This window comes from Hyaena hyaena, unplaced genomic scaffold, assembly GCF_003009895.1.
Source record: "Hyaena hyaena isolate Hyena2069 unplaced genomic scaffold, ASM300989v1 scaffold_158, whole genome shotgun sequence".
Taxonomy (NCBI): Eukaryota; Metazoa; Chordata; class Mammalia; order Carnivora; family Hyaenidae; genus Hyaena; species Hyaena hyaena.
The window spans coordinates 332,143-359,117 of NW_024080790.1; the positions used below are offsets into that span (position 1 = coordinate 332,143).

Sequence of the window (26,975 nt, forward strand, 5' to 3'; positions counted from 1 at the left end):
GGTCACTAGGTTAAGCATCCAACTCTTGATTTAGGCTCAGGTCAGGATGTCATACTTTATGAGATCAAGCCCAGCATCAGGTTTCACACTGAGAGTGCAGAGGCTGCTTGGGATTCTCTCCCCACCCCCCTGCTGCTGGCTCTCTCTCAACATAAATAAACTTTAAAAGAAAATAAAAACTGTAATGGTTGTGTGTCAACTATACTTGAATTTTTAAAAGAAATCTCTTACTGGCATTTTTACTGGATTCATAACATTTTTTTCTGAAGTTTATTTATTTTGAGGGGCGCCTGGGTGGCTTAGTCGGTTAAGCGTCCGACTTTTGTTTAGGTCATGATCTCGCGGTTCGTGGGTTCGAGCCCCGCGTCGGGCTCTGTGCTGACTGCCAGCTCAGAGCCTGGAGCCTGTTTCAGTCTGTGTCTCCCTCTCTCTCTGACCCTCCCCTGCTCACGCTGTCTCTCTCTCTCTCCTAGAAATAAATAAAACATAAAAAAAAAAAATTTTAAGTTTATTTATTTATTTTGAGAGAATGTAGGAGAGAGCACAAGTGGAGGAGGGCCAGAGGAAGGGAAAGAATCTCAAGCAGGCTCTACACTGTCAGCGCAGAGCCCAAGGTGGGGCTCGAACCCATGAACCAGGGGATCATGACCTGAGCTGAAATCAAAAGTAAGACACAGTCAACAGACTGAGTTACCCAGGCGGTCTGTAACATTTATGTTTTAATCTAAGAAAAAAGGAACATTATAATGATGAAAGGCCTTCTATCAAAGAAGAAATGGTTTTCTCACTTAAGCATTTTTATGCCATTCAGTAGTATTTTAAAAAAATTTCATAGCTTTTACACTTTTTATTATTGTAAATGGATTATTTTATTAGATTACATGCAAGTGGTTATTCTTTCTACATAATGAAACAATCGTTTATTATATTTATTATACTGTGTATTAACTTAGAAAATTAAGTAAGGTGGCTAATTAGATTTTTTAAAAATTTATTTTGAGAGAGCATGAGTGGAGGAGAGACAGAAAGAGAGGGAAGAGAATCCTAAGCCGACTCCATGCTCAGCTCGCAGCCCAACATCGAGCTCGATCTCGAGAACCAGGAGATCATGACCTGAGCCGAAATCAAGGACAAATGAGCCACCCAGATGCCCCCTTTTCATTTTTTTGCTTTTTGGATTTAATAGCATTTCAGTAGACTCTCGGGTTTTCCATCATACATGCATATTTGCAAATAACAATGTTGTATCATACTTTCAAATTTTTATGCCTCTTGACTTGCACTTGATAGTGACTATAAGTTTTAAAACAGTATGTTAATTCACAGAACTGAAGATAAGTATCCTTCTTTTATTCCTAAAGTTAATGGGAACATTTCTACTAGTCTCACTATTAAGCATATGCTGGTTTTTGACCTGATATATGTGTATGTTCATATAAATATAAGCAAAAGTATATACACACAAATATATTCTCATATTAAGGAAGCAGTTGCCTATTTCAAGAATTTTTTTTTGATGCTTAGGAATGGATGTTGAATGTTATCAGTATCATTTTTGGCATTTACCTTTCCCTATTTAATCTGGTGAACTATTTTAACAGATTTCTTAATTTTGAAACACTTTTATATTTCTGATGTGGTACCTTCTTGGACACAGCATATTATTCATTTAATGTGTTCACAGCCTCTATATGCTAAAATTTTACTTAAAATTTTTACATCAATATTCTTAAGTGAAATTGTCTGTAAATAGCTTTATCACAGCATTTAAAAACCTTTAATTTTTGGGATGCCTGGGTGGCTCAGTCAGTTAGGTGTCTGACTTATTAGCTCAGGTCATGATCTCATGGTTCTGGGTTCATGCCCCACATGAGGCTCTGTGCTCACAGCTCAGAGCCTGGAGCCTGCTTTGGATTCTGTGACTCTCTTTCTGACCCTCCCCCATTCCGTGCTCTGTCTCTCTCAAAAATAAACATTTAAAAAGAAGAAAAAAAGTTAAAAAAAAGTTCCATATATTATTCCGTGTTCATCAAAATAGGTGTATTCTTAATTCTTTTCATCTATTTCACCCCTCCCCCCATACACCTCTCCTCTTGTAACCATCTGCTTATTCTCTATTGCTAAGTCTGTTTTTTGGGTTGTCTTTTTTTTTTTTTTCCTTTGTTCATCTGTTTTATTTCCTAAAAGAAAGTCATTTTCATCTAGGAATTGAAAAGCATAAAGAATAAGATACATTTACTAAAAACAAAACAAAACAAACCCCTAACAACTAAACCAATAAAATCTTATACAAAAAAAATCATTAAGTTAAGGATGACAAACTAGAAAATTATGGCTCACTCTGTTTTCCCATGGGTTCAGCTGCAACAATATAAACTCAATTTCAGTGTCCCTGTATTCTTCTTCCTACAAATATTTCCTTACTCAGCCAAGTAAAAGAGACTTATTAACAAACCACTAATTCCAAGTCATCCAATGTATAGTATTACTAGAAGGGGGCTGAGAGTTTCCAACTGCCTAGGTGAGTCAGGGAAGGTATCCCATCTGAGATGGGCCTTAAAAAATAAATTAGAATTTGCTCCACCTCCACCCTAAAAAAGGAACCTTAACTGACTTTCTATCTTTAATACCCTGCACAAGACCTGGCACCTACTTAAGCAAGTATTTAAGAAGTGCTTACTAAGTAAAGTGGAATTCAGACAATTCCAAACAAATGGACAGCATAAAGGTGACAAGCCACTGAAAAAATCTGGGACAAAGGGTAAAGGGTCATTTATTCAATGCTGAAGAATTTGGGCTTTCCCCTGTGGGTCACTAGAAATGTAATGATCAGATGTGCCTTCAAGAGATCTTTGGGCAACAGTGTGAATAATGAAGTAGATAGAGAGTGGAATATAAATACCAGTCAGGCTACCTTCAAAAATCAAATGTGAAGCAAATAAAAAAAGTTACAGGTGTGATGCAGCAAAAGTGAAACACACAGTTTGAGATAGATTTCGGAAAGAACTAGTTTGAATCAGCCACAGATTGGATGAAAAGAGGAAGGATGGTATTTAAGTTGGAACTGCGTGGGGTACAAGAAAAAAGATGGGAAGGATTAATGACAGTTTTTACACTGGATAATTAGTACTGATTGTTAGATGACATAAAAAAATGAGAGGAGTAAACTTGAGGGGGTAGAGAGGTTTATGTACGTATACAAAATGTCACTGGTCCTTAAAGCTACATGAAGAAAAAAAAAATCAACCAGGAAGACAAAGATGATATAAGAGGAACAGACATTTAGGGAAACAATTAGGAGAAGATAAAAGAGTAATCAAAGGACATGAAAAACAGGTTTTTATTCTCAGAGAGGCAGGTAATATAGGTAAAAAACTCTGAAATCCTACAGTATTAGATCTGAACCCTAACTCTTCCATGTGACTCTGGGTAAGTCATTTAAATTTAAGTTATTTACCCTCTTAATCTGTTTTCTCATTTATAAAGTGAGAAGGGTGATTTGAAAGATTAAATTACATAACAATGGGCTGGTATTAATGATCATAACCAACCAATGGCAAGTTTCTTTTTCTTATTTTCTGTCTTCTGGCACAGATTATGCCCCTTAGTAGATTCTTCTACTTAAATATTACCTAATTCTAAACAGTAAATTGTAACTCCAAATCCAATTAACCCTGGACTCTTCCCACTTCATAAAACATGTTATTCAGTATTTATTATCTGTCACTTCAGATATGTAAGCTACTTGGAATATGTAAGCTACTTATTAACAGAAATCTTGCCTATTTGGTTCAGTGATGTATCCTAACACTTTAAAAGGTGCCTCCTGGGGCGCCTGGGTGGCTTAGTTGGTTAAGCGGCTGACTTTCGTTTAGGTCATGATCTTGCAGTTCATGGGTTCGAGCCCCGCGTCGGGCTCGGGGCTGACTGCCAGCTCAGAGCCTGGAGCCTATTTCAGAGTCTGTGTCTCCCTCTCTCTCTGACCCTCCCCTGCTCATGCTGTCTCTCTCTCTCTCTCTCCTAGAAATAAATAAAAATATTAAAAAAAAAAAAAAGGTGCCTCCTATTACCAGCATACAGTAGGTCCTAGTATTTTATTTCTTTTTAATTAGTGATAGGTAACAGTTCTAAAGTTTGCCTTTCTGATCAAATTATGCTTTTGCTTCCTGACTTATTCTCTTCATCCTTTCTGATTTGTGCTTATAACCAAAGTTCTCTTAAAACTATACTAATTAATGTATCACTGTTCAATCTGACATTGCTGATCTCAAAAAAGGATATCATACACCCTTACTTTTCTCACCTGACACTTTCTCAGTCCTATTTACAGGCTCCTGTCTTTCTACAGTTATAGTAGAAGGGAGGAAATACTTGGTTTGAAGCACTTCTCCCTCTACTCATTGCTTTTATTATGTTAGGACCATTCCCAAAATTTAAACCTCAATCTTAACAAATAATTTCTGAAGTATCCCACTTTCAACACCATGTGACTGGCTGACCTAAGCAATATTTCCAACGGTCTTTGACAGATGAAATTTATTAATGTTGAAATCTGAGTTCATGGTTTTCCTCTAATTCAAAGGGATCATTGCATCTAAGTTTTCCTATTATAATCAATATTACCAAACTCTTCTAGTAAAAACCACCTAGCCTGAAACCTTGAAAATTTTAAATAATATGATTTTAAACTTTATCCACTAAAAAATTCTGTACAATAAAAATTCAGATTTTAGCATTCCACACCATTTTAATTAACATTTTTACATCCAGTCCCTATTATTTTAAAATGAATCCCAACTGTGTTTTCTCAACAGGATTTTTCAATCTTTCCATTTACCCAATTTATGTAACATCTTTATTCTCTACAGCAATTTCCCAGAGTCTATACCAATTATTACCGGATCTTAAACAGAAAAAATTGGGAGTACCTTAGCCAAGCTTCATCAATACTGGGTTAAACAAAGCTAAAAAGGTTTCTTTCCTGCGCTGCAGGATTTAATAATGGAAATGTGTTCTGTGAAAATGTTTTAAGGGAGAAAAAAGAAAAAGAAGCTATAATACAAACTTGATCCAAAACATCTTCCAGGAATTAGTCTCTAAGACAACATATTCTGAGAAATGCTACTAATGAGGTCAAATTTAAAAACTTCCCAGATTGACTCTTTAAGGCCTTCTTTAATGAAGTGATTCCCTAATTGTTACTTTTACCATCTCTCTAACTGAAATAATCTTCTGTACCTCTCTATCTCTCCTTCCCCATATATATCACATAGAAATTTCTAAATAGAAATCCAGAACATACTATACATTCACTTTTCTAGAAGATAACATACAAAAGACTTTAACTTTCTAAATATATTTCATGTCTATTTTATTTTAGCTTTTCTGTCTCATCCTTCACTATCAAGCTATCTATTCTTACTAAAGACAAGAGTGTTTCTTTTGGCAATAACTTCTTTCTAACCCTAAACAGAAAACACAGTTTATGAAAATTGTATGCAAAATTCACTTAGCTAGATTCATAATAAAGATCTGCATTGCTTTCCTGAGTACAAAGAAACAACTTCAATACGTAAGTGTAATAACATCAATTTCTGTTTGGTCTTTTTTGTTTACCTTTGTGCTCTAAGCAAACTTTCAAAATCAAAGACCAAACAAGCAATATCTTTCTGTTTTGTCTTATTGTTAGGGGATAGAAGCAGGTATTTCAAAATTAACCTCAACAGCTATTATGAGAACTATGATAGGTATTTTACATACACTATCTCACTGAGTCTTTATGTACTAATACTAACCACTAGCTTAATACAGGGACCAATATGTATCCCTTCCACTAAAGCACAATAAACAATGTTTTTCTAGCATCACCTTGCAAAAAGTTTTTAGTAAACTGACAAAATACACTCATTTGGAGGAATATTAAAAGTAACAACTTACCAGCAGCAGCTGAAGTCACAGTTTCAACAGCTTTGGAAGCATCTATATCTTTTCTATTTAAAAGAAAAAAATTAGCAAAGATTGAAATTCTAAGTTCTAAAACGTCTAAAGAAGCAAAACTTAGATATAAACAGTTTAGGGACGCCTAGATAGCTTAATAGGTAGAGCACGAGACTCCTAATCTCAGGGATGTGAGCTCAAGCCCCACATCAGTCACAGAACTTACTTACTTACTTACATACATACATATATACATAAATATAAAAAAAAATAAAGTTTAATGTAGTCATTTTGAACAATGTCCTATTTAAACTGGAGTCAGGGTAATAAAATATATTAAAAGCACAGTTGTATAAAAGATTTTTAATTTTAATTCATATGCCCATTCATTCTTGCATTATAGATTTTTAAAAATGTTTTATTTATTTTTTAGAGAGAGAGAGAGAGAGACAGGATGAGCAGGGGAGGGTCAGAGAGAGAGGGAGGCACAGAATCTGAAACAGGCTCCAGGCTCTGAGCTGGCTGTCAGCACAGAGCCCGACGCAGGGCTTGAACCCACGAACCGTGAGATCATGACCTGAGCTGAAGTCAGATGCTTAACCGACTGAGCCACCCAGGCACCGCCATTCTTGCATTATAAAGCCATGGAATTACTTACTTTAAAGTAGATGCAGCTGTTTTCTTTGAATCTGATGCTTTTTTCTTCAACTCTTTGTTCTATGAAAGAAAAAGATTTTGAAAAACTTCGTTTTCTTCCCCAAATATAAAAGGCAATTTAGAAAGTATACAATAGCATAAAAAGTTTAACAAAAAAACATTATTAAGAAATTCAGATCATTTTAACATATATTTACTGAATGCTCACTAATTGCCAGGCACAATTTTAGGCACTGGAGAGTAGTGAATAGAACAAAGACCCTGCTCTCAAACGAGCTTAACTTTAAGGGGTACGAAAAGAAAGACCTTAAGAAATTAAAAATTCATATTGTATCTGTTAGCAACAACAAGTGCTATGGAGAAAAATAACACAAGGGGGAAAACAGAAGCTCTTGTTGGGGGAATGAGAAGTGCAACTCTCAATAAGTTAGTTAGGCAAGTTGCACTGAAAAAGTGATATATGAAGAAACACTTAAAGGAGGTAAGAAAGCAAGTGAATTCCTGTATTGAAAGCATTCCAGACAGAAGGAACAGCAACTGTAAACAACTTGTGAGATCCATGCCTATTAGCTTAAGGAGTATAAAGGATGCTTGGGGTTGGAAGTAGAGGGTAATTTCAGTTATATGCAGATTGGGTCTCCTGAATGTATCCACCATGTCTTTCCTCTTCACTATTTTTTTTTAAATGTTTTATTCATTTCTAGGAGAGAGAGAGACAGTATGAGCAGGGGAGGGTCAGAGAGGGAGGGAGTCACAGACTGAAACAGACTCCAGGCTCTGAGCTGACAGTCAGAAAGTCGGACGCTTAACGGACTAAGCCACCCAGGTGCCCCTCCTCTTCACTATTTTAAACTCTTTAATATTCATGAATAAACTAAGTTCCAAGAAGGGTGAAAGTACATCTGTCTTGGGGCACCGGTGGCTCAATCATTTAAGCGCCAGGCTTTTGATTTCGGCTCAGGTCACGATCTCATGTTCCTAAGTTTGAGCCCTGTGACGGGCTCTGTGCTAATACAGGAAGCCTGCTTGGAATTCTGTCTCTTCCTCTCTCTGTCCCTTCCCTGTTAATGCTCTCTCAAAATAAACACTTTTTTAAAAAAAGAAAGCACCTCTGTCTTGTTCACCACTATATCTTCTGCAGATACCACAATGTTTGACACATAACAAGTAAAAAAAAAAGTTTTTCAATTAAAATGAAACTAAGCTCTCATCTGAACTCTGATCATATCTTTGGTTTTATTTCCTTGTTACTCATTAGAATTTTCTATAAAGCTCATATGACTGATTCAGCACTGCTTTTCACTGCCACGCAATCTTCTTGGATCTCAGCTGACTGCTTGCTCTAGGTTTTAGATGCCATGCCCCCATGAATTTTGCCAAAAGATACTAAATTAAAAATCTTAAAGTCTTGTTTCTGTTTTCGCAGAGTTGAGCTGCAGCACCTTTTCATAGTTGCAATGGAATATCTGTTACTTTTTTCTAAATCAAATGCTCTTGCTTCTTTAAAGAAAATTCTGGGAATATGGACCACTGTTCATTTCTCTGGGGAAAAAAAATCCTTACTTTGATCAGATTCTTGGTAGTATTGATGGAGAAAGTAGTTCAAAAACGGTTAAGAATCAGTACTAAAGATTACACTGGCTTATAATTAAAGGTAATTAAGTTTGTTAGAGTTGTGCAGACTCATCTTTATCCTTCAGGTTCAAATATGGCGATATGGGAAATTTTCACCTTTTCTGTATCATTTATTGATTCAAAGTAGCAAAATGGAGAATATTCTTTGAATCACAGCCAGCCAGGGTCAAAGGCAGTCCTAACATGAAACATCAAATGTGGGCAGAAAATTTGTCTTGGTTTGACTTTTCATGCCAAAATTTAAGATCTGGACTAAGAAAGCGATAGCACTGCCCTTCTTTTGGGGGCTAGTTTTGGGCTTGCTCTGGTAAGAAAGTCTGATGTTCTCCCTCTGTGGTAAAAGGCCAAGACGGTTATCTAAACACTTCCAATCTGAAAAAGCCATAGCTGGAGTTCTATGTGGGGTTCTCCTCTAGTCAATCCCTAGGAACGCTGCTAGATTAGGACAGAAGAGTCATGAGTTAGCTTTGTAAGGCTCCCTCAATTCAATGCCACCCAAACTATATTTAGTTGAAGAATAGCAATATTTTTGACATGTAGAAGGCAAATTTCTAGTTTCTAGTCCTGACAGTTCCCCCTATTCATTGCTATGAAAATCAGAATGGTAAATATGGTTGGGCTCTTCTTGGACTTCTGTTCTTACCTTACCAACCTTATCAAAAAGCTATCTAAGAGAATTACTTAATCTTACTGAAATATTCTAATAACCTAGATATATCCTTACTAGCCCATTTTCCGAGATTAAATTTTTCAGTATTAAATAAGACTGATCTCTCCAGTTCTCACAATGTGATGATCTGTCAGGTTTCACTTGAGAGTAACAGCCATTTCTCCTTCCTATACTCAAGTTTACTTATCTACCCAAAACCATTACTATTATCACAATAGCCTGATCGGCTAAATAAGTATTTTAACTGGACTTTAGTGATTTTTTTTTCTCTTTTCCCCTTTATTCAATCTATTAAGCTTTCTTTCGTTCCCTTCTTCAGACATTTCCCTAGTTAGTTCTGCAGATCACTCCGAAATGAATCTAATCCACTTTGTGTCACAACCCTGTTTAAAACCTAGAATTACATTTAGCTGTCTCCAGGACAAAGTTTATGTTCTTAATTATGCATGCAATTCTTGCTTCTCCCTAATCACCTCTGCAACTAGAGGGGGTTATGTGTCACTGTTCTGGTAAATCAAACGTAGATAATAAAAGTTGTTCAGGAACTTATTCTTCAAAAAAAAAAAAAAAAAAAATCAAAGCCCATTTTGCTGTTTGATTTTTATTTCTTTCTTTCTGCTTAGAAGATAAAAATGATGCCAGAAGGCATGGCAACCATTTTACAACTGAGGATGGAAAGTTCATGCTAAAGGTGGTAGATCAGAAAAACAAAAAGGCTGAGTTCCTCATGATATCATAGAGTTCCTGTAACAACCATGTACCACCTACCTTCAAATTTTCTGTTATGAAATAAATAAACCTCTCATTTATTTCATAAACCACTGGTGATATTTTAGTGGAAAATATAAGAAATTCTAAGTGACAAAATTGATAATAACTAGGGTTACCATAAACATTATTCAAGACAGGACAATGGAAATAAAGAGATGGCATGTAGCATGTAGCTAGGATCATGGGTAGTAACTAATCAGAAAACATAAAATTAAAAAGTACAGATCCTTTATCAACAATTTAAGTAATATTTATGATATATACAAATAAATGTCAGAAATAAACTTAAGAACCCCTCCGAAATGTACACTATGGGAACATTACAAAAGAACATTATAAAAAAAACTAAATGAAGTCTAAATAAATAGAGACAAGCCATCTTTCTGAACAGTGAGTATTATAAAAATTTCAATACACAATACAGTATCAGTTAAATTTCCAATAAGACTTTTCAGAGAACTTAAACGGACTCTTAAATTGAGCGAACGTTCAAGATTAACTGAAATAAATTTAAATAAGGAAGAAAAAGGATTCTACCAGAAAGACAGGCAATTAAATAAAATTATAAAAACTATAATAACTGAAATCATTATTATTGGACAAGAAATAAAGAAACTGTTCTAACAATAGTCCGAAACAGATCTACATATGTAGGGTAATTTATACACATAAAGACAGCTTTTGAAATCAATGAAGAACTAATTAGATATAAATGGTGTTGGGGTAATTGGCTCTCCATTTTGGAAATAATACTAATCCCAATAACACATTATAACACAATTTATATATTAAAATAATAATGGAAATATATCTTTTTGGCACTGGTATAGAGAAGGTCTTCTAAAACAAGACAAAAGCAAAAAAAGCAAAAAAGCAAAAGCCATTAAGAGGGGGGAAAAAAATCAACCTGAGTACACCGAAACTAAAAATTTTATAAATGGATATATATATAAACAACACAGAAAAAAATACTTACATATAATACAAAATTAGTATCTAAAACTATTAACATCTCCAAATGAAACTTTTTATTTATTTTGAGAGACTGAGAAAGGGAAGGTATGGGGGAGGGAGGGACAGAGAGAGACAGAAAGGAACCTAAAAAGATTCCTCACTGTCACTGTAGAGCCCAACATGGGGCTTGAACTCACAAACCATGAGATCACAACCTGAGCCGAAATCAAGAGTCGGACACTTAACCAATTGAGCCACCAAGGTGCCCCTAAATTAAAAGTTTTTTAAAAAGCTTTTTAAGAAAAACAACCTAAAAGAAAGATGGGAAAAGACATACACAGCTCATTAAAATAGTAATTAATAGCTAATAATTATAATAGCTATAATTAATCTACATATACTAACCTGGTTAAATCTCCAAATCAAATTACTGATTGAAAAGTGCTACAAAGCCCCTATAAAGTAGGCATTCTTCAGCAAAATATACTAATTACATGAAAAGAATATTCATGAACAAAGCAAAACTTACTGAATATTTCTAAGTACTTTAATAGACATTATCAATGGTTAAATAAAGCATAAAAAATGTCTACAAAGACTAAAGTCATAAACATTAATACTTCTAAGGAAACAAAAGTCCCAAAAGACACTCTATAATTCTGTTTATTTAAAATTCAAAACAGGCAAAACTCAACTATGGTATTAGAAATCAAGTTAGGGATTACTTTTGGGCAGAAAGGAGGATGTAAGAATTCAAATGACATATGCAAGGGGCTTCCAGGATGTAGTCAGTGTTACAGTTTGTGACCTAGGTAGAGGTTTCACAGATGTTTGCTAATTTTGTTAAGTATTTTCTCCTGGTCTATTACTTGCCATTTAACACTGTTTATAGTACTATTTATATAAAGTTGTTAATTTTAATGTATTTGAATCTATACACATACAATCTGTTACGTGAACACTTATGTTTTATGCATTTTCTATACGTATCATACTTTATTTTATTTTGACTTGAGAGAGAGAGTGACAGACAGACAGATACCACACATAAGCAGGAGAGGAAGAGGCAGAGAGATAGAGACAGAGAATCCCAAGCAGGCTCCAGGCTCAATGCAGAGCCTGATGCGGGACTTGATCCCAAGCAGGCTACAGGCTCAGTGCACAGCTGGATGTGAGGCTTGATCCCACAAACCTAGATCATGACCAGAACTTGAAATCAAGGGTTGGATGCTTAACCAACTGAGCCATCTGGGCGCCCCTGTACAGAATATACTTTAAAAAATCAAACTAATCAACAACAATGAAACATGTATGATCTAAAGAGTTTACCTGTGATTTTTTCTTTCCTGGAACACATATTTTCACATTTTTCCCTTTTATCAAAAGAGGTGTTGTTTCAATATACTTCATGACTGCAGTAACTGCTTCTCTAAATTCCATTTCCAAGTAAGCCTAAATAAAATGCATTACACTGTTAGTCAAAAATCTAACTCAAAATTCTCTGCATGACTTAGTACTTTTTGTGGAACATAAAACTACCTCATGTCCTGGTTGCTCTTACCTCTTTTTGTTTTGCTCAAGTGTCATTTGCTCTCTATGATGTTTTTGCATATGAAACGGACATTTAAAGTTACAGAATTTCTATACTATTACCAAGATAAGAAGAGGGGAAACAGGGGTCCATGGAAGCTTGTGGAACAATGAGACCACAGGAAGGCAGGGCTGAGAAGGCAAGATCTGGTCTAGCTGCTGGTCTGTCATTTTTAAGGCTTCTTGCAACAATGAACACTACCAACTATGTTCCCCTGTTTTGTCTCACAATTTTATGTTCTGTTTAGTATGGTGTTGTTCATAATTTTAATGAACTTTAGTGTGAGGTATAGGACTATAACCCAGTGTATAAAGTATGGTACACCAAAGACATTTTTTGCTATAATCTTACCAGTGTTCTAAAGCAATGGAAAGCAAACTATAACCTGCCACCGGTTTTCACAAATAGTTTTTTTGAAGAAAGCCATGCCCATTCATTTGTATATTGTGTATGGCTGCTTTTGTACTACAATGGCAGTGTTGGACAGCTGCTATCCTATAGCAAAGCCTAAAATATTTACTACCAGGTCGTTTACAAAAAACTTTTACAAAAAAGTTTCTCAACCCCTGTTCTAAAGGATATAAAACAGTATGTTGGGACCCTGTTCACTGGAATCTAATAACTTACATTAACTCTCAATTAGTAATTACATATGTAGTAAAAGCTACTAAAAGATCCAACATCAGTCTTTATAAAGTAGTAACTTTGTATGCATTTTGAGAACAGAGACTTACTTCTTTTCTATAAGGAACAATGAGGACATCATTAACTTTTCCAAATGGCTGAAATATTTTCCTTAGCTCTTCTTCAGTACAGCCATCTTCTGGTAATTCAGATATGAGAAGAACTGAACCATAATGTGAAGACTGGTCTTTCCGAAGCTATTTTTGAATGAAAGAAAATAAAAATAAACTGACTTAAGATGTGAAGTACAATAATAATTCCCAATATAATTTCTTCTAATCATTAACCTTAGTCCTTTAAACAGACTTTTCTAAATATTTTAGCACAATTAAAAAAAATTTTAGGGGTGCCTGGGTGGCTCAGTCGGATGAGCGTCCAATGTCAGCTCAGGTCATGATCTTGCAGTTCAGGAGTTTGAGCCCCACGTAGGGCTCTTTGCTGACAGCTCAGAGCCTGGAGCCTGTTGCAGATTCTGTCTCCCTCTCCTCTACCCCTCTTCCACTCCCACTGTTTCTATCTCAGAAATAAGTAAACATTAAAAAAAAATTTTAATGCCAAAGTAGTAAAAAGGGTTTTACATTTTACCACTCAACCCTAATGGTGGTCAGAGATTATACATAATCACAGATGCTCTTTTCTGTTTAGAAGCATTTTATAACAAACAAGACCTATGAAATGATCTAAAACTACTGAGGAATAGTATGTGAATCTATGTGACCCATCACTAATGAAGTTGAAACTATAGCTTTGTTCACTCTGTGCTTTAATAATTGAAATGGTATCAGGACACCTGGGTAGCTCAGTCAGTTAAGCATCCAACTTTGGCTCAGGCCATGATCTTGTAGTTCATGAGTTCAAGCCCCACATTGGGCTGTCTGCTGTTAGTACACAGCCCACTTTGGATCCTCTGTCCACCTCTCTCTCTGCCCCACCCCTCGCACTCTCTCCCTCTCAAAAATAAATTTCTAAAAAATTGTAGTAATAAATGAAATGGTATCTAGGGGCACCTAGGTGGCTCAGTCAGTTAAGCATCCGACTTCAGCTCAGGTTATGATTTCAGTTCGTAGTTTCAAGCCCTTTGTCGGGCTCTGTGCTAATAGCTCAGGACCTGGAGTCTGCTTTGGATTCTCTGTCTCTCTCTCTCTCTGCCCCTCCCCAGCTCGTGCTCTGTCTCTGACTCCCAAAAATAAATTTAAAAACTTTAAAGAAATGATACCTAGGTAAGTGTAACATTTAAAAAGATGTAGATCGAATATGTATAAAATCGGTTTACCCTGTAATATCAAATTAATCACCTATGTTAAAAACTGTCTTCCTCTCTCTCTGCCCCTCCCCTGCTAGTGCTCTGACTCCCTCTCTGAAAAATAAACAAACATTAAAAAAAAAAAAGACTTAAAAAAAAAAAAACTTTGACAAAGTTCCATTGCGACCATCTAAAAGTCTTGGGAAAAAATAAGAACAATATTATATATTAATTTAACCTATTCCCTGTACTAAAAATTTCTTTTCAACACTCTTCAAAATTGTGTAATTATAGGTAGATTATTTTAAGTGTATCTTTCTAAATGTCAGTTCTTTGAAGGCAAGGAATTAGATTGCTGAAAATATTTAGACAAGAGTAATACGCACCTAAATACCTGAAAATTTTTTAATACAACACCACTCTAAATCTGGCCTAAAATTAGCAATTACCCTAATGTTCTCTGGATGCTTCAAAAACTATTTACTATGATAGTAATATAATTAACATATGTAATAAAATAATACGTCAGGATTATAACTAACGGGTTACAGTCAAAATATACCAATAAATCAGTAACAGAAAATAAGCTATTCTACACTTGACAAGAGTATCTGACTTCTGACCTGTGTTGCAAAAAAGTAAACAATAGATTAAAAATGATCAAGTCTCAGTACAGACTTTTACAGCTTACAAAAAAACTCATATGTGTTGCTGGTGATTACATTCACCTTCCCCACCAGAGAGCCAAACTCATAACAACCTGTTAGTGTAGGTAGCCAAAAACACCTAACCATCAAAATGTTTTCACTTTTGCTATATCAAATACCAAAACCCAGGATTTGTAAGCTACAAGATTTTGCATTATTAGGCTTTTACTAAATTCCTAAGAGGAACCAATAAAATATTCCATTATCAACATAATTTAACAAGTCACAATTTCTAAAATAGGAAAATTTTAAATTATGAAAATAAAAAATTCAAGCAACTTTTTTGTCACAATGACATATGTACATAAACAAGTGCACTAACAATTCAAGAACTACTGACCTTACGCTGGAGAGAAACAGCTTTATCAGACACTTGTTTACATTCTGGTAACGTGTCATCTTCAATATTCTTGGCTTTATAACGAGTAGAATGTCCCCCTAAATTTGAATCACTCTTTGTAGAGTTTGTAGATTTTACTGATGGCTTTGATCCACTGCCAGTTTTAGGCTTTTGCGCTGGTGAGTGTCCTTTATCAACTGCTTCAAGATGCTTCTGTTTACTGAATTCTGACCCATGCCCAGCTCGCTGTACTACATCTTCTAATGCTTTTTTTCTATCTAGTAAAAAAGACATAAATGAAACTTCAAGTGAAAAGAACTTAAGGTGGAAACCATCTCATCACATTAGTAAAGAAAAAAGAAGAACTAGAGTCACTGTCAGACCAAATAGGAAGTAAACACACACAAAAAAATTCTTAGTATTCAATTCTTCATTCATGAGTTTGAGTGGTCCTCAAACTTTTGATTTCAGAATTGGCCTTCACTCTTAAAAAATGAGGACTCCAAAAAGAGTTTCTGTATTAAAATTATCACTATTTACCATGTAAGAAATTGAAATCAAATTTTAAAAATATTTACTAATTCATTTAATAACTATAATCTCCTGTATTAGCATAAATAACATTTTCATGAAAAACAACTTTAATTCTCAAACAAAAAATCAGGTAGAGGAGTAGCAACACTGTGTATTTTCCCAAAGACATTCATGCTACCCTTAAAACCTGAATTCTCATATCTGCTTCTGTATCCAATCTGATACATTATTTTGGTTGAAAACAAAATCCAGCTTCATAGACATGTAGCTAGAAAAGGGAGACCTTGGAGATCTCTAAAAAGATCTCAGGGAAACATATAGGAGATATTTCTAGAAAGGTCACTAAACCAGTATTACGACACAGGTTGAAAATATGAAAAATGACCAAAAAAATTTTTTTAAATAACTCATGGCCAAACTAAGATGTCTGCCTAGCCATGTTTTTTAAATTTGATTCCGAGTAGACAGATATATTCTCCCAGATTTCTTCTGATAGTCAATAAAAGAAGATCAGACTAGGCTGGAATGTGTGTCAATATCACATAGAAATTCTAAACACAGAAATGAAATATTCTCTTTTATCAGAAGGGCTAAAACAAATAGCTCAAAACGTCAACTTCTGTTAAATTATGATAACAGCATATATGTCACTATTTCAAACTTATTAAAAATATAGAAATAAAAAATTCAAACAAAAACAAATGAAAACTTTAGTTGAAATAATTAGATTTATTATTCACAACCGTAAGTGTACCTGATGATCTCACTGATCTCCGTGATGTCCTTTCAGGGCTAACTGATCGATAGCATTTTGGACTACCTCTAAATGGATTTCTCATTCGATATGGTGAACGGGATCTGGATCTGTATCTAGAAATGAAACGATGGCAAATTCTTGGACTTCGACTTCTTGGTCTGTATATATAGCGTATTGGGCTTCGAGATCGACGGAATCTGTGACTTGAGCTTGATCTCCTAGAATGTCTAGGACTGGGGGAATGAGAACGTCTTCTTGGAGTTTCATTTTCTTTTCTATTGCCTTCATTTCTACAAAGAATGGGTGGCGGGGAGGAGATCAAAAAATTCAGCAATTTAATGTAAGTTTAGGTTAAATAACAAAAGTCACTTTTTAAAATGTTTATTTATTTATTTATTTATTTTGAGAGAGAAAGTGTGAGTGGGGAACAGGTAGCAAGAGAGGAAGAGAGAGAATCCCAAGCAATCTGTGCTGTTAGCATAGAGCCCAGTGCAGGGCTCAAACCCACAGTGAGATCATGACCTGAGCCAAAACCAAGAGTCGGATGCTTAACCAACTGAGCCATCCAGGTATCCTCAGAAGTCCCTTCTTTACAACAGATTATTAACAACACCAAACTCAGATATAATATATTTATTTAAAACAAAATCCTATTTGTTATGATGCAATTCAGCCTTGTAGATAAGAAACAAACAGATGCTTATTCCTGTAATTGATCAGATCCCTGTTTTGCTAATATACAGAAGAAAATATCCTCCATCAATTTCTTGGGCTTTTCCTATACCACTATATAGCCAATTATGTATTCAAAGTATTAAGTTATATAAAGAATTTAAGAAATCATTTACATAAACAAATGCTTTTCAACAATTTTTCCTGAGAGATTATACCAGCTACAAATATTTCTTTGACTGCTGTACTTATATACACATACATTAAATAGGTACCTCCTAGGAAACATAAAGCTTAATGAAACCATTTCCAGCCTTCAAGGTATTTATAAGATAAAAAAACACAAAACAATAACAAAAGCATAACGTATTTTCAGAAAAGACTAAAAAAACAGAAGTTCACACAGGCGAGCTACCATACTTAAGCTGGGATAATTAAAGATTCATAGAGATTGCTGCAGTTGTCTGATGTTTCAAAGTAAAAACAATCAAAACAGGAACTCAATTAAAAAGAATACCTTTAAAAAAAAATACCTGTTTACTTTTAAGAGAAAAATCAAGTCTCAACAACACCACTATTCAAAAAAGAATTACCTTCTTGATGGGAGGATCTCAGGATTCCAATCAGGATACCTATTTTGAGAATAAACAGTATTAATGAACAGTTGAAATGAGACTATAAGTTTCAATTAATCTTTCCCTGCAATGTATCAGGACTACTCAAAACCTTAGTTTACATAGTAACTTATTAGTAGATTAATAAATGAAAATTTTCTTGGAAGTAAAGTTATTTTGAGTGTCTAAAGAAATAAGTAAAGCATTACTCTAGTAAGCATTTCAAGGAAAAGAAATACATTCTCAATTTTAAAGACTTCAAGTTTACTTAAGTGAAATAGAGAATATACATGTGTGTTAAGAGGTACAGAATAGGTACATGACAAAAGCTTAGGTAGAGGTTAAAAGACAAAGACAGTTCATACACTTTGCAGAACTCCAGGGGACACAATTCTATAGAATACAACACGTATGGTGTCCTTTCGACTGCACCTAGTGATTTTCGAAAAGATACATCTGGTGGGAAGAATCGGAAGGATTTGCAGAAAAGGCCATTTTTCAGGTAGCCCTTTAAGGTCTACTAATAGGCATGGATCAAGATAGAGTTCATGAAGTGGCAGATACATAAAAGAATTCAGAGGCAAAATAAGCATTCTATTCCAGGAACTGGTCTGGCTGCAGCAAGGAAATGATGAAAAGCAATTATGAGGAGGAAAACCTGGAACCGTAGCTCAGAATTACAAACGGTGAAGGTCCTAAAGGTAAGGAGGTTGCACATACATAAAAGGCAATGGGGAACCAATAAACATTTCTGGAAAGAGAACAGAAGAATTTTTCAGAACAACTAGAAATAAATATCTGGAATTATGGGGAAAGATGAAGACTAAAATAATGAAAAGTCAGGTACGCAGAAGTCACAGGTATAGGTCAAAGACTATGTGAGACTAACAATAGAGTTTATAGGAAAAAAAGGGGCTGAGGACAACAACACTCAAGAGTAATGCAGACAAAGACAAACCAATAAGAGATTAAGAAATCACAGGGAAAAAAAGTAGAAGGAACGGTAACATCACAGAAGCCTAAGAAAAGACATCTTCATCCGCAACTTTTCTAGAGAATCTGAACTCTAAAGGTTAATTGGAAATTTTGAAAAAAAGTTTAAATTGGAAGTTAAATCATTAAGCCAATTAATATTCAAAAACACAATTTCAGTAACCAAGAGGAAAGCCAGGTAAGGAAATGGAGGCAGCCGACTCTTACAGCAAGTCACCTGGCAGGGAAATAAAATCAGGTCAAAACCACAGTAAGATAAAATGGTTTTTATTTGTTACTATTTGTTTTAGACACTGTTAGCAGGTTAACTCAACAGCAATTCTCAATTTCCTTTTTGCTTGCCTGCCTCTAATACAAAGGCTAGTGCTCACTTCGGCAGCACATATAATACAAAGGCTAAAGAAGCTAATATTTGCTTTCCTAGCCTCCTTAGAACATAGCCAGTGATAGGTTCAAACCAATGAGACATAGGTGCAAAATCACTGGCATCATTCTTCCTGCTTTGAGAAACATGCCTAAAACATCTTGTAACTATAAGGTGACAAACCATGAAGACAAAAAGTTAACTTTAATCCAGTATATCCATCACTCAGCATCAACAATGGTCTAAATATGAATAACTGTTTCATTTACACTTACCAAACTTTCCTTACTTTGTTACCATCTAAGAAGATAAATTTCTAGCAAACGATATAACATTTAACAGTAAGACCTCTGGGGCACCTGAGTGGCTCAGTTGGTTAAGCATCTGACTCTTGGTTTTGGCCCAGGTCATGATCTCACGTTCATGGGTTCAAGACCCACATTGGGCTCTGTGCTGACAGCACAGAGCTGCTTGGGATCCTCTCTGTTCCTCCCCTGCCTGGGCACGCACTCTTTTACTCAATCTCTCAAAAGAAATAAATAAAACTTTAAAAATAAAGAAATCAACCAATAGAAGCAAGACCTCCAGGGGCACCTGGCTGGCTCAGTTAGTAGAGCATGTGACTCTTGATCTCAGGGTTGTGAGTTTGAGCCCCATATTGGATGTGATTACTTAAAAATAAAATCTTTAAAAAAAAAAAAAAAAAAGGTACGACCTCTGGAATCAAACAATGCTAGGTCTAAGTATATGTGCCAACATTTAATGGCCACACATCTGAAAGCCAGTTACTTAATGTAAGCTTCAGCTTTCTCACATGTACAATGCTAGAAATATAGCTGCTTGTCAACACAGAGATTATTAAATTCTTTGAGCTCTACAGTTTATGGATTCACACGAGCTTGAGGGCCACTGTTCAAAAGTAATAATGTTTTGGATCCTCAGTCGGCTGATTGCTAAAATACATGTTCTTGTCTCTGCTGCCAGGGCAGAAAGATAAAGCATATACACTATTCTGCAGGTAGACTTTGGACTCTCTATATATTGCCTAACTAGTTTAAAATGTATTTCAGAAGCATAATACTCCTCACAAAGGCAGTGCAGAGTAATAGCTAAGAACAAGAACCTAAGAGACATTACCTATGTCCCAATGTGATCAGTGTACACATCACCAACAGTTTTTGTGACAGAAAGTTCAATCTGAATTTAATAATAAGGAAACAAACAAAATACAAAATGTACTTTTGGAACATTCTACAAGACAACTTTCCTGGATGTTTCAAAAGAATCAACATTGTGAAAGCATCCTTCTCAAAAAAAAAAAAAAAAAAATGAATGAATAAATGAAATGAAAACAAACAAAATTAAACAGGCAGAGTGGGCTGTTCTAGCTTCAGAGACTGTAATGCCTGAATCTTGACTGAACCCCAGATTTAGAGTTAGTTGGGGATAGGCAGGGGTTCAATGTGGTTATAACAAATAACCATTGGAGAAAAATTTTCTTATTCCTAGGAGACAGATATTGAATCAAGAAGTTAAGTTATCCTAATGTTTGTAATTTATTTTCAAATAGTTCAAAAAAGTTTATATAAAAATAAAATGTGGCAAATGACAGTAATTGGTAAATAAAGATGAATATATGAATATTTACTATCCTTTCAACTTTTGCAGCTTAGAAACTTTTCAGAATAATACATTGAGTGGAAAAGCACGGGGAGGGGGAGGAAAGATCCTTGGCTAGACAGACTAGTTGTATCAATTATTTGCTGTGAAATAGCAGGGAAATGAACTCTCTGTGCCTTAGTTTCCTTAATGGTAAAAATCACAAACAATCATTATATATACATTTCAAAAGGTTACCATGAAGATTAAATTGTGTAAAGGACTTAGAATTAGGTCCAGCATATAATAATAAGAATATAACTATTATTCTTCATTATTTTTAATAATAAAATTCTGATGTGATGCATCTTTTCTCAGGTTAACTCTTGTGGTATATTCCAGAAAGATTCAACAAAGACAAAGAGAGGAAAGAGATAATAAGCCTTAAGAAAAAGAATAAGAAACTAAATATACTTCAGCAGAGGAATGTCTAAATAGATTAAAGTATAGAAACAAAAGGAACAGAATGTAGCTTAAAAAAAAAAAAAAAAAAAGAATGGAGTAGCATATATTTTGCCATGGAATGATCCCAAGCACCTAATCAAATCTATTTTTTTGCAGTGTAGAGAAAGGACTTATTCAAGAGCACATAACCTGAAAAAGGTAAAAATGTAGGCTGGAATAATTAAGTGGCAGGCACAGAAAGCACTTTAAAATCAGGTCCCAAGTGTGAGAAACAACAACAAACCAGAAGGCTTTCACAGGCATACATGCCATTTACTCTAGTAAATTAATGGCAGTATATGTATCTAGAATCCCCTTATTAGCATTAATGGCTACCCATAACAAACAACTCAATCCCACCTAAATCCCCCACTTTCATAAAAATTAGATATCCTACTGGGTATCTGAGAAAAATTGTGGTTTATGAGAGATTTTCCATTTACAGTGCTAGCTAAACCTATCTAATTCAGGTAACAAATTATCTTCATATGATAATTTATGTTTGTTTGCACAGCATCTATATAGGGAAGCAACTCCTATCTGTATTCATACACAGTCTAAATGATTCAGGTAGAGCTTATTATCGCACTCAACAGCAGGAGCAACAACATGACGCCAACACAGGTAGGCTACCCAATTCTTACAACCATTATACCTGATTTCAAGATGAACAACAAATTCAAAGTCGACCAAAAGAGTCAAATCAAGGACTTACAAAAATTAGGAGGAAAGATGTTTTTTTGAGGGTTTTTGTGTGTGTTTCTATTTTGGCTTCAACTCCTGGAATTACTAACTATACAGTTCCCTTAAGTCCGAAACTATGGGGGTCATTTTGCTTTGTAGAGTAAGTGTACCTGGGATCTCACAAGGCCAAAGGAGAAGAGAACAGACAAGAAACAAAAACATTTCTGACTGTTTTGATTTTCGTTTCAGCATCCAAATTCAGCTGTTCCTGAAACTAGAACCATACCTTAAGCTTCCCAATTATATATACGAATACATATCCTTACTTTAAAAACTACTTTGAGGGGCGCCTCGGTAGCTCAGGCGGTGAAGCATCCAACTCTTGATTTTGGCTCAGGTCATGATCTCATGGTTTGTGAGGTTTGTGAGAATGAGCCCCACGTCGCTCTGCCCTGACAGAGCAGAGCCTACTTGGGATTCTCTCCCCCACCCCCCTCCCACTCCTCCCCCAATGCGCGCGAGCTCTCTCTCAAAATAAATAAACTTAAGAAAACTACTTTATCATTTATGATCAGAAGAGTCCGGAATTATCTTAAAAAATTTTGATGTTTTCATAAAGAATAAAACCAAATCCCAAACCAGATACAAAAAATCATTTCACCCAAAAACATTACTCTCATGTTTAGTATGTCAGTTTTAGTGACCAGTAACTTGACACACAACTATATTAGCACGTTTAATGACGGTAGGAGGAATGCAATTTAATTTTGTTACTCCAGGGTTATAAGAAGCTCCTGTTAAAGTCTACCTATTGGGATTAAATTAGGAAGGAGTCAGAAGAAAAGATCATATTTAATTCTCTCCTTTTGGGAAAAGATTAAATACACTTTATAAAATATTTCAAATAGGCAACAGCTTTCAAAAAATATTTTTCTCTAAAGTACTACATTAATGGTATTAAACAACCATACCTGAACATGAACTATTTTGTAAATTTGCTACCTATAAAAAAGAAAAACTTGTTCTTACTGTTGACGTAGCTGGCGGCAGCTCTCAATATGAGTAGATGTATTTTGATGCTGAATCCAATCCTATTGCAAAAGGAGAAAAGTGCTGAAATTAGAATATTCCTCACAATACTAATGAAAGTAGGCTTTTAAAATGACACAGGATACTTCCATTTTTTCAAATATTAACAAATCTAATTATAAATAACATTTGACTACTCATTAGCATTTCACAAAAATAAAAGGCCTCCAAACAGAGGCACTTAATACCAAACCTCATTGATGCCATTTTGAAACATTTTAGTATAGAAAAGATTTCAAAAATCATACCCATGGATACTCATTTTGATATCAAATATATACTTAAACTAGGAAAAAATAAAAGTGTTGATCAGAAATAATTCATCTCAAATATAAAAACACTCCAGAGAACATCAAAACCTCTACAATAAAACAGTATCTGAAATGGCATCTTCAAAGTGTGCTCAGCTTATGTTTCTAAATTCAAGCTAACAACATCAACAACAAAATATCCTACCTCTTAGGCCAGTACCATTCCAAACAAGGTACCCACTATATTGACAAGGGATAAGATTAGTAAAAATATGAAAAACTGCTGATTAAATCCAATTTATTTTCAGGATTTAAGGGAAAATAACACCATTTCAAAGACACAATATCCCTTACATATACAGCTTTACAATTAACAAAATTCTCTTAATACATTACTTCATTTACAAATCTGCCCTAAAATTACATTCTATGCCCATAAATAGCTTCTGGAAGATACATCTGATTAAAAAAAAAAAAAAGACAATACAGTTTTCAAAGACACAGTCCCCCAAGTGAAACAGTTAAAAGCAACATTATTACTCAATGATTGTTTCTCCAGCATTTGGAGAGGCAAAAAACTTACTGAACAGTTCTATATTTTAAAATGTTCCTTTACAAAAATGTTACTCATGTCCATTTCAAAAACATTTTAGTATGCCACTGCTACAAACTAGAAGTTTCCACAGTTAAAACCACAGTTGACACCAATTTTGTAATCTACCTTGTCAAGAACTAACTGAACACAAGTGCAGGCTATCTGCAATACTTAGCAACAGGTTATGAAAAACCCTAAACCACTTCATTAAGCCACGGAACTCATTGTGGACTGTAAAAAAGAAATGTCTGCATATCCTGCTCAATGCTACAGAAACTAGAAGAGTCTCCAGTACACCTAAACCCATGTCTTTGACATTAAGTGGACATTGTTTACATCAAACAGATACGCTGGCAAGTAGTGGGCTGGGCATGATTTATTTAGAAGTATTTTATTTGAGTAAGGTGCCATCATTTAACAACCCAGGGATTTTACCCCCAAATCCCGACTTCTAGCTTTTCTTGAAAAAATAATACTAGACATGTATTCTGTAGAGCAACTATCAGCTAAAGCTGATAGCTGCCCTATTTAAGGTACACTCTCCAGTTTAACATATATACTCATACGTGTGTGTGTGTGTGTGTGTGTGTGTGTGTGTGTGTATTCTCTCTCTCACCTGTTTAACAGGCTCACTTCACTCACTGACATTACTTGCTTTAAGGTCAGTAAATAAACCTGTGCCACCCAAATTTCTAGACTCTGCAGTATCAGCATCCAGATTAGATTAAGGGTCCAAAAGCAGTACTGCTTCTCCAGAGAAAAAGTGGTTTCACTTACTAAGCAGGAAATACCACAAGGACTGTAGACTTGAGTGGGCCCAGAATCAAACTGTGAAAATACCTACTTCTACATAACTTCTAAACCAAGGACAGCTCCTTCTCTAACAGCTGAAAACCAATTTAGAAAAATACATTTCATTTTCTACAGTTGCCTTTTTCAGTCTATAGTTTTAAAGATTCAGCATGGGGAACATATTTGTCAATGTTACTTAGCAAGAAAAAATTTGCAATTGGTAATTTACATTTATTGGCTACATTATTTACAAGATCATATGTATATACAATTACAAGGAAGGAAGATATACCACAACACAGAAACAAGAGAGGTAGTTTATACCATCTAAGTCCATGTTCACAAATTCCTAGCATTGGGTCACCCAGTAGTGAAGAATTCATTAGTTAGATCCATTGTGCTATTCTGTTAAAAAGGTATGTGCTTTGTTTTTTGTTTTAAATGGTAATATCTGTGAACTCTAATACATCGCTAAATGATTTCTTTTCCTAAGTTTTACTTTTATCATATTAACCCAGACTTTCACCATCTTACACGTGAGGAACTAGGGAAGCCTCATATTTGGTACTCTACCTTTTTGTCTTCTCGTTCGTATTTACACTACACACATCTGGCAGATTTATCTCTCTAAAATACACGTTGAGAGAGATACTTTTCATATCAAACCTTAAATAATTTCCTAATGCCTCTCACGTCAAGTCTAAACACCTTAAGCTAAATTTTTGAAGGCTCTTGGTACTTACTGTTGTTGCTGACTTCTGAAATGTCATCCTTCTTCCCCTAGGTATATCTGAAGCCTACTCATCATTTAGGACCCATATTTAATCTACTCCATGAAGTCTTCCCTCCCCGATCCTTCTAGTCCAGACAGACTCAGTGCAATTAGTCACTGTCACTCAATCTCATCAGACTAGATAGACTACAGAAGCTTTTGATGTCACAAAGTACACTTATACTTTTTTTTCTTTTGCTTTCTCTTTATACCTACAGGAGATGAGATGGTAACTATACTTATTATAAAAAATATGGAACATATCATGAATTTGCATGTCATCCCTGCACAGGGGCGATGCTAATCTTCTCTGTATCATTCCAATTTTAGTGTATGTGTTGCCAAAGTGGGCAATATTTATATTTCTTTTTAATTATATGCTGCTAAATACACAACAGGTATTCATAAATTTTTAACGCTGGCCTGAATGGATATAAGCCTAAAGTCCAGATACAAATATTAAATCTCTCTCCCCTACAGCATACCCAAACAAGCTAAATACAATCACCAAACTATTTGCTGACTTCTAATTTTTTAAATTCCTTAGATATGTAATTCTTCTCTTCAGTGAGACTGTTTAAGACTAACATCTTCCAATAAACTATTTGAAAAAAAAAATTTGTAAAAAAAAAAAACTATTTGAAAAAAAAAAAAAAAAAGACTATCTTCATTTTATATGGTTCTCATTTCTGTCCAGCATATAATACTGTCATATACAAAACTGATCATCAGTAAACATCTACTAAATAAACATATACCCTTTCCATTCTATAAAATAAAAAATTAAAACTTTAAAGGGCCCCTGGGTGCCTCAGTCGGTTGAGCGTCAGACTTTGGCTCAAGTCATGATCTCATGGCTCATGAGTTCAAGTCCCATGTCAGGCTCTGTCCTGACAGCTCAGAGCCTGAAGCCTGCATCAGATTCTGGATCTCCCTTTCTCTACCCCTTGCCCGCTCACACTTTCTACCTCAAAAAGAAACATTAAAACAAAAGTTTAAAACTTTAAGCTCTTTATTTTAAAGATATCTTTCTTGGATTCAGCATGACCAATTAAAAGTTTAAATGGAACACAGAGAGCCTGTTTATTACTCAATTCAGGACTTAGATAGGACTACTTAAAAACTGTACCTAAGAACTATGAATTATTCTCAGATTTTTCAAGATTTGGCTATCTCCCTTGTAGGGAAGGCTACTATTATTTATTTAGAATTCAGCAAATCTGGGTAAAATACGGAAGAAGGCTGTTTCTTTTGCTGGAGTTAACAAAATCATCAGCTGAAATCTAGTAAGTGGGTAATACAAAGACAAAAGGGCAGCACAAGAGGGAAGGGGAAAAATGACAACACCTACAGGTTTTAAAGCCTATTCAAAGTATATAAGCAATGATATGGTCTTGAATCCAAGCTTATTCACGTGGGAAATACATTTCCTTCCTGATCATTTGTAATAGAAGTCTATAAATCACATGAGTAAACAGAAGAAATAGTGGTTTCCAAATATGTGTCAGTAAATAAAACATACTGGGAAATTCCTACACAAATCCAACAATTACAGTTGACCCCTGA

General features: G+C 34.9%; 1 protein-coding gene and 1 non-coding gene across 8 annotated transcripts in view; both read right to left on the reverse strand.

The window, feature by feature from the left end:
* Positions 1-26,975, reverse strand: part of ZNF638 (zinc finger protein 638) — a 128,283-nt gene that overhangs the window by 37,826 nt on the left and 63,482 nt on the right. For 6 of the 7 annotated variants that reach the window (XM_039239523.1, XM_039239526.1, XM_039239528.1 and 3 more), the window contains exons 3-10: positions 22,940-23,001; positions 17,746-17,784; positions 16,478-16,770; positions 15,190-15,467; positions 12,950-13,096; positions 11,954-12,076; positions 6,596-6,654; positions 5,938-5,990 (exon numbers count right to left, since the gene is read on the reverse strand). In XM_039239523.1, the coding sequence (XP_039095454.1) occupies positions 5,938-5,990; positions 6,596-6,654; positions 11,954-12,076; positions 12,950-13,096; positions 15,190-15,467; positions 16,478-16,770; positions 17,746-17,784; positions 22,940-23,001 (1,054 nt within the window). The remainder of the gene's footprint in view (positions 1-5,937; positions 5,991-6,595; positions 6,655-11,953; positions 12,077-12,949; positions 13,097-15,189; positions 15,468-16,477; positions 16,771-17,745; positions 17,785-22,939; positions 23,002-26,975) is intronic. The other variant, XM_039239525.1, reaches the window with a different exon arrangement.
* On the reverse strand, positions 25,657-25,763 carry LOC120236683. The gene has a single exon (XR_005529740.1). It is a non-coding gene; the product is annotated as a U6 spliceosomal RNA (small nuclear RNA).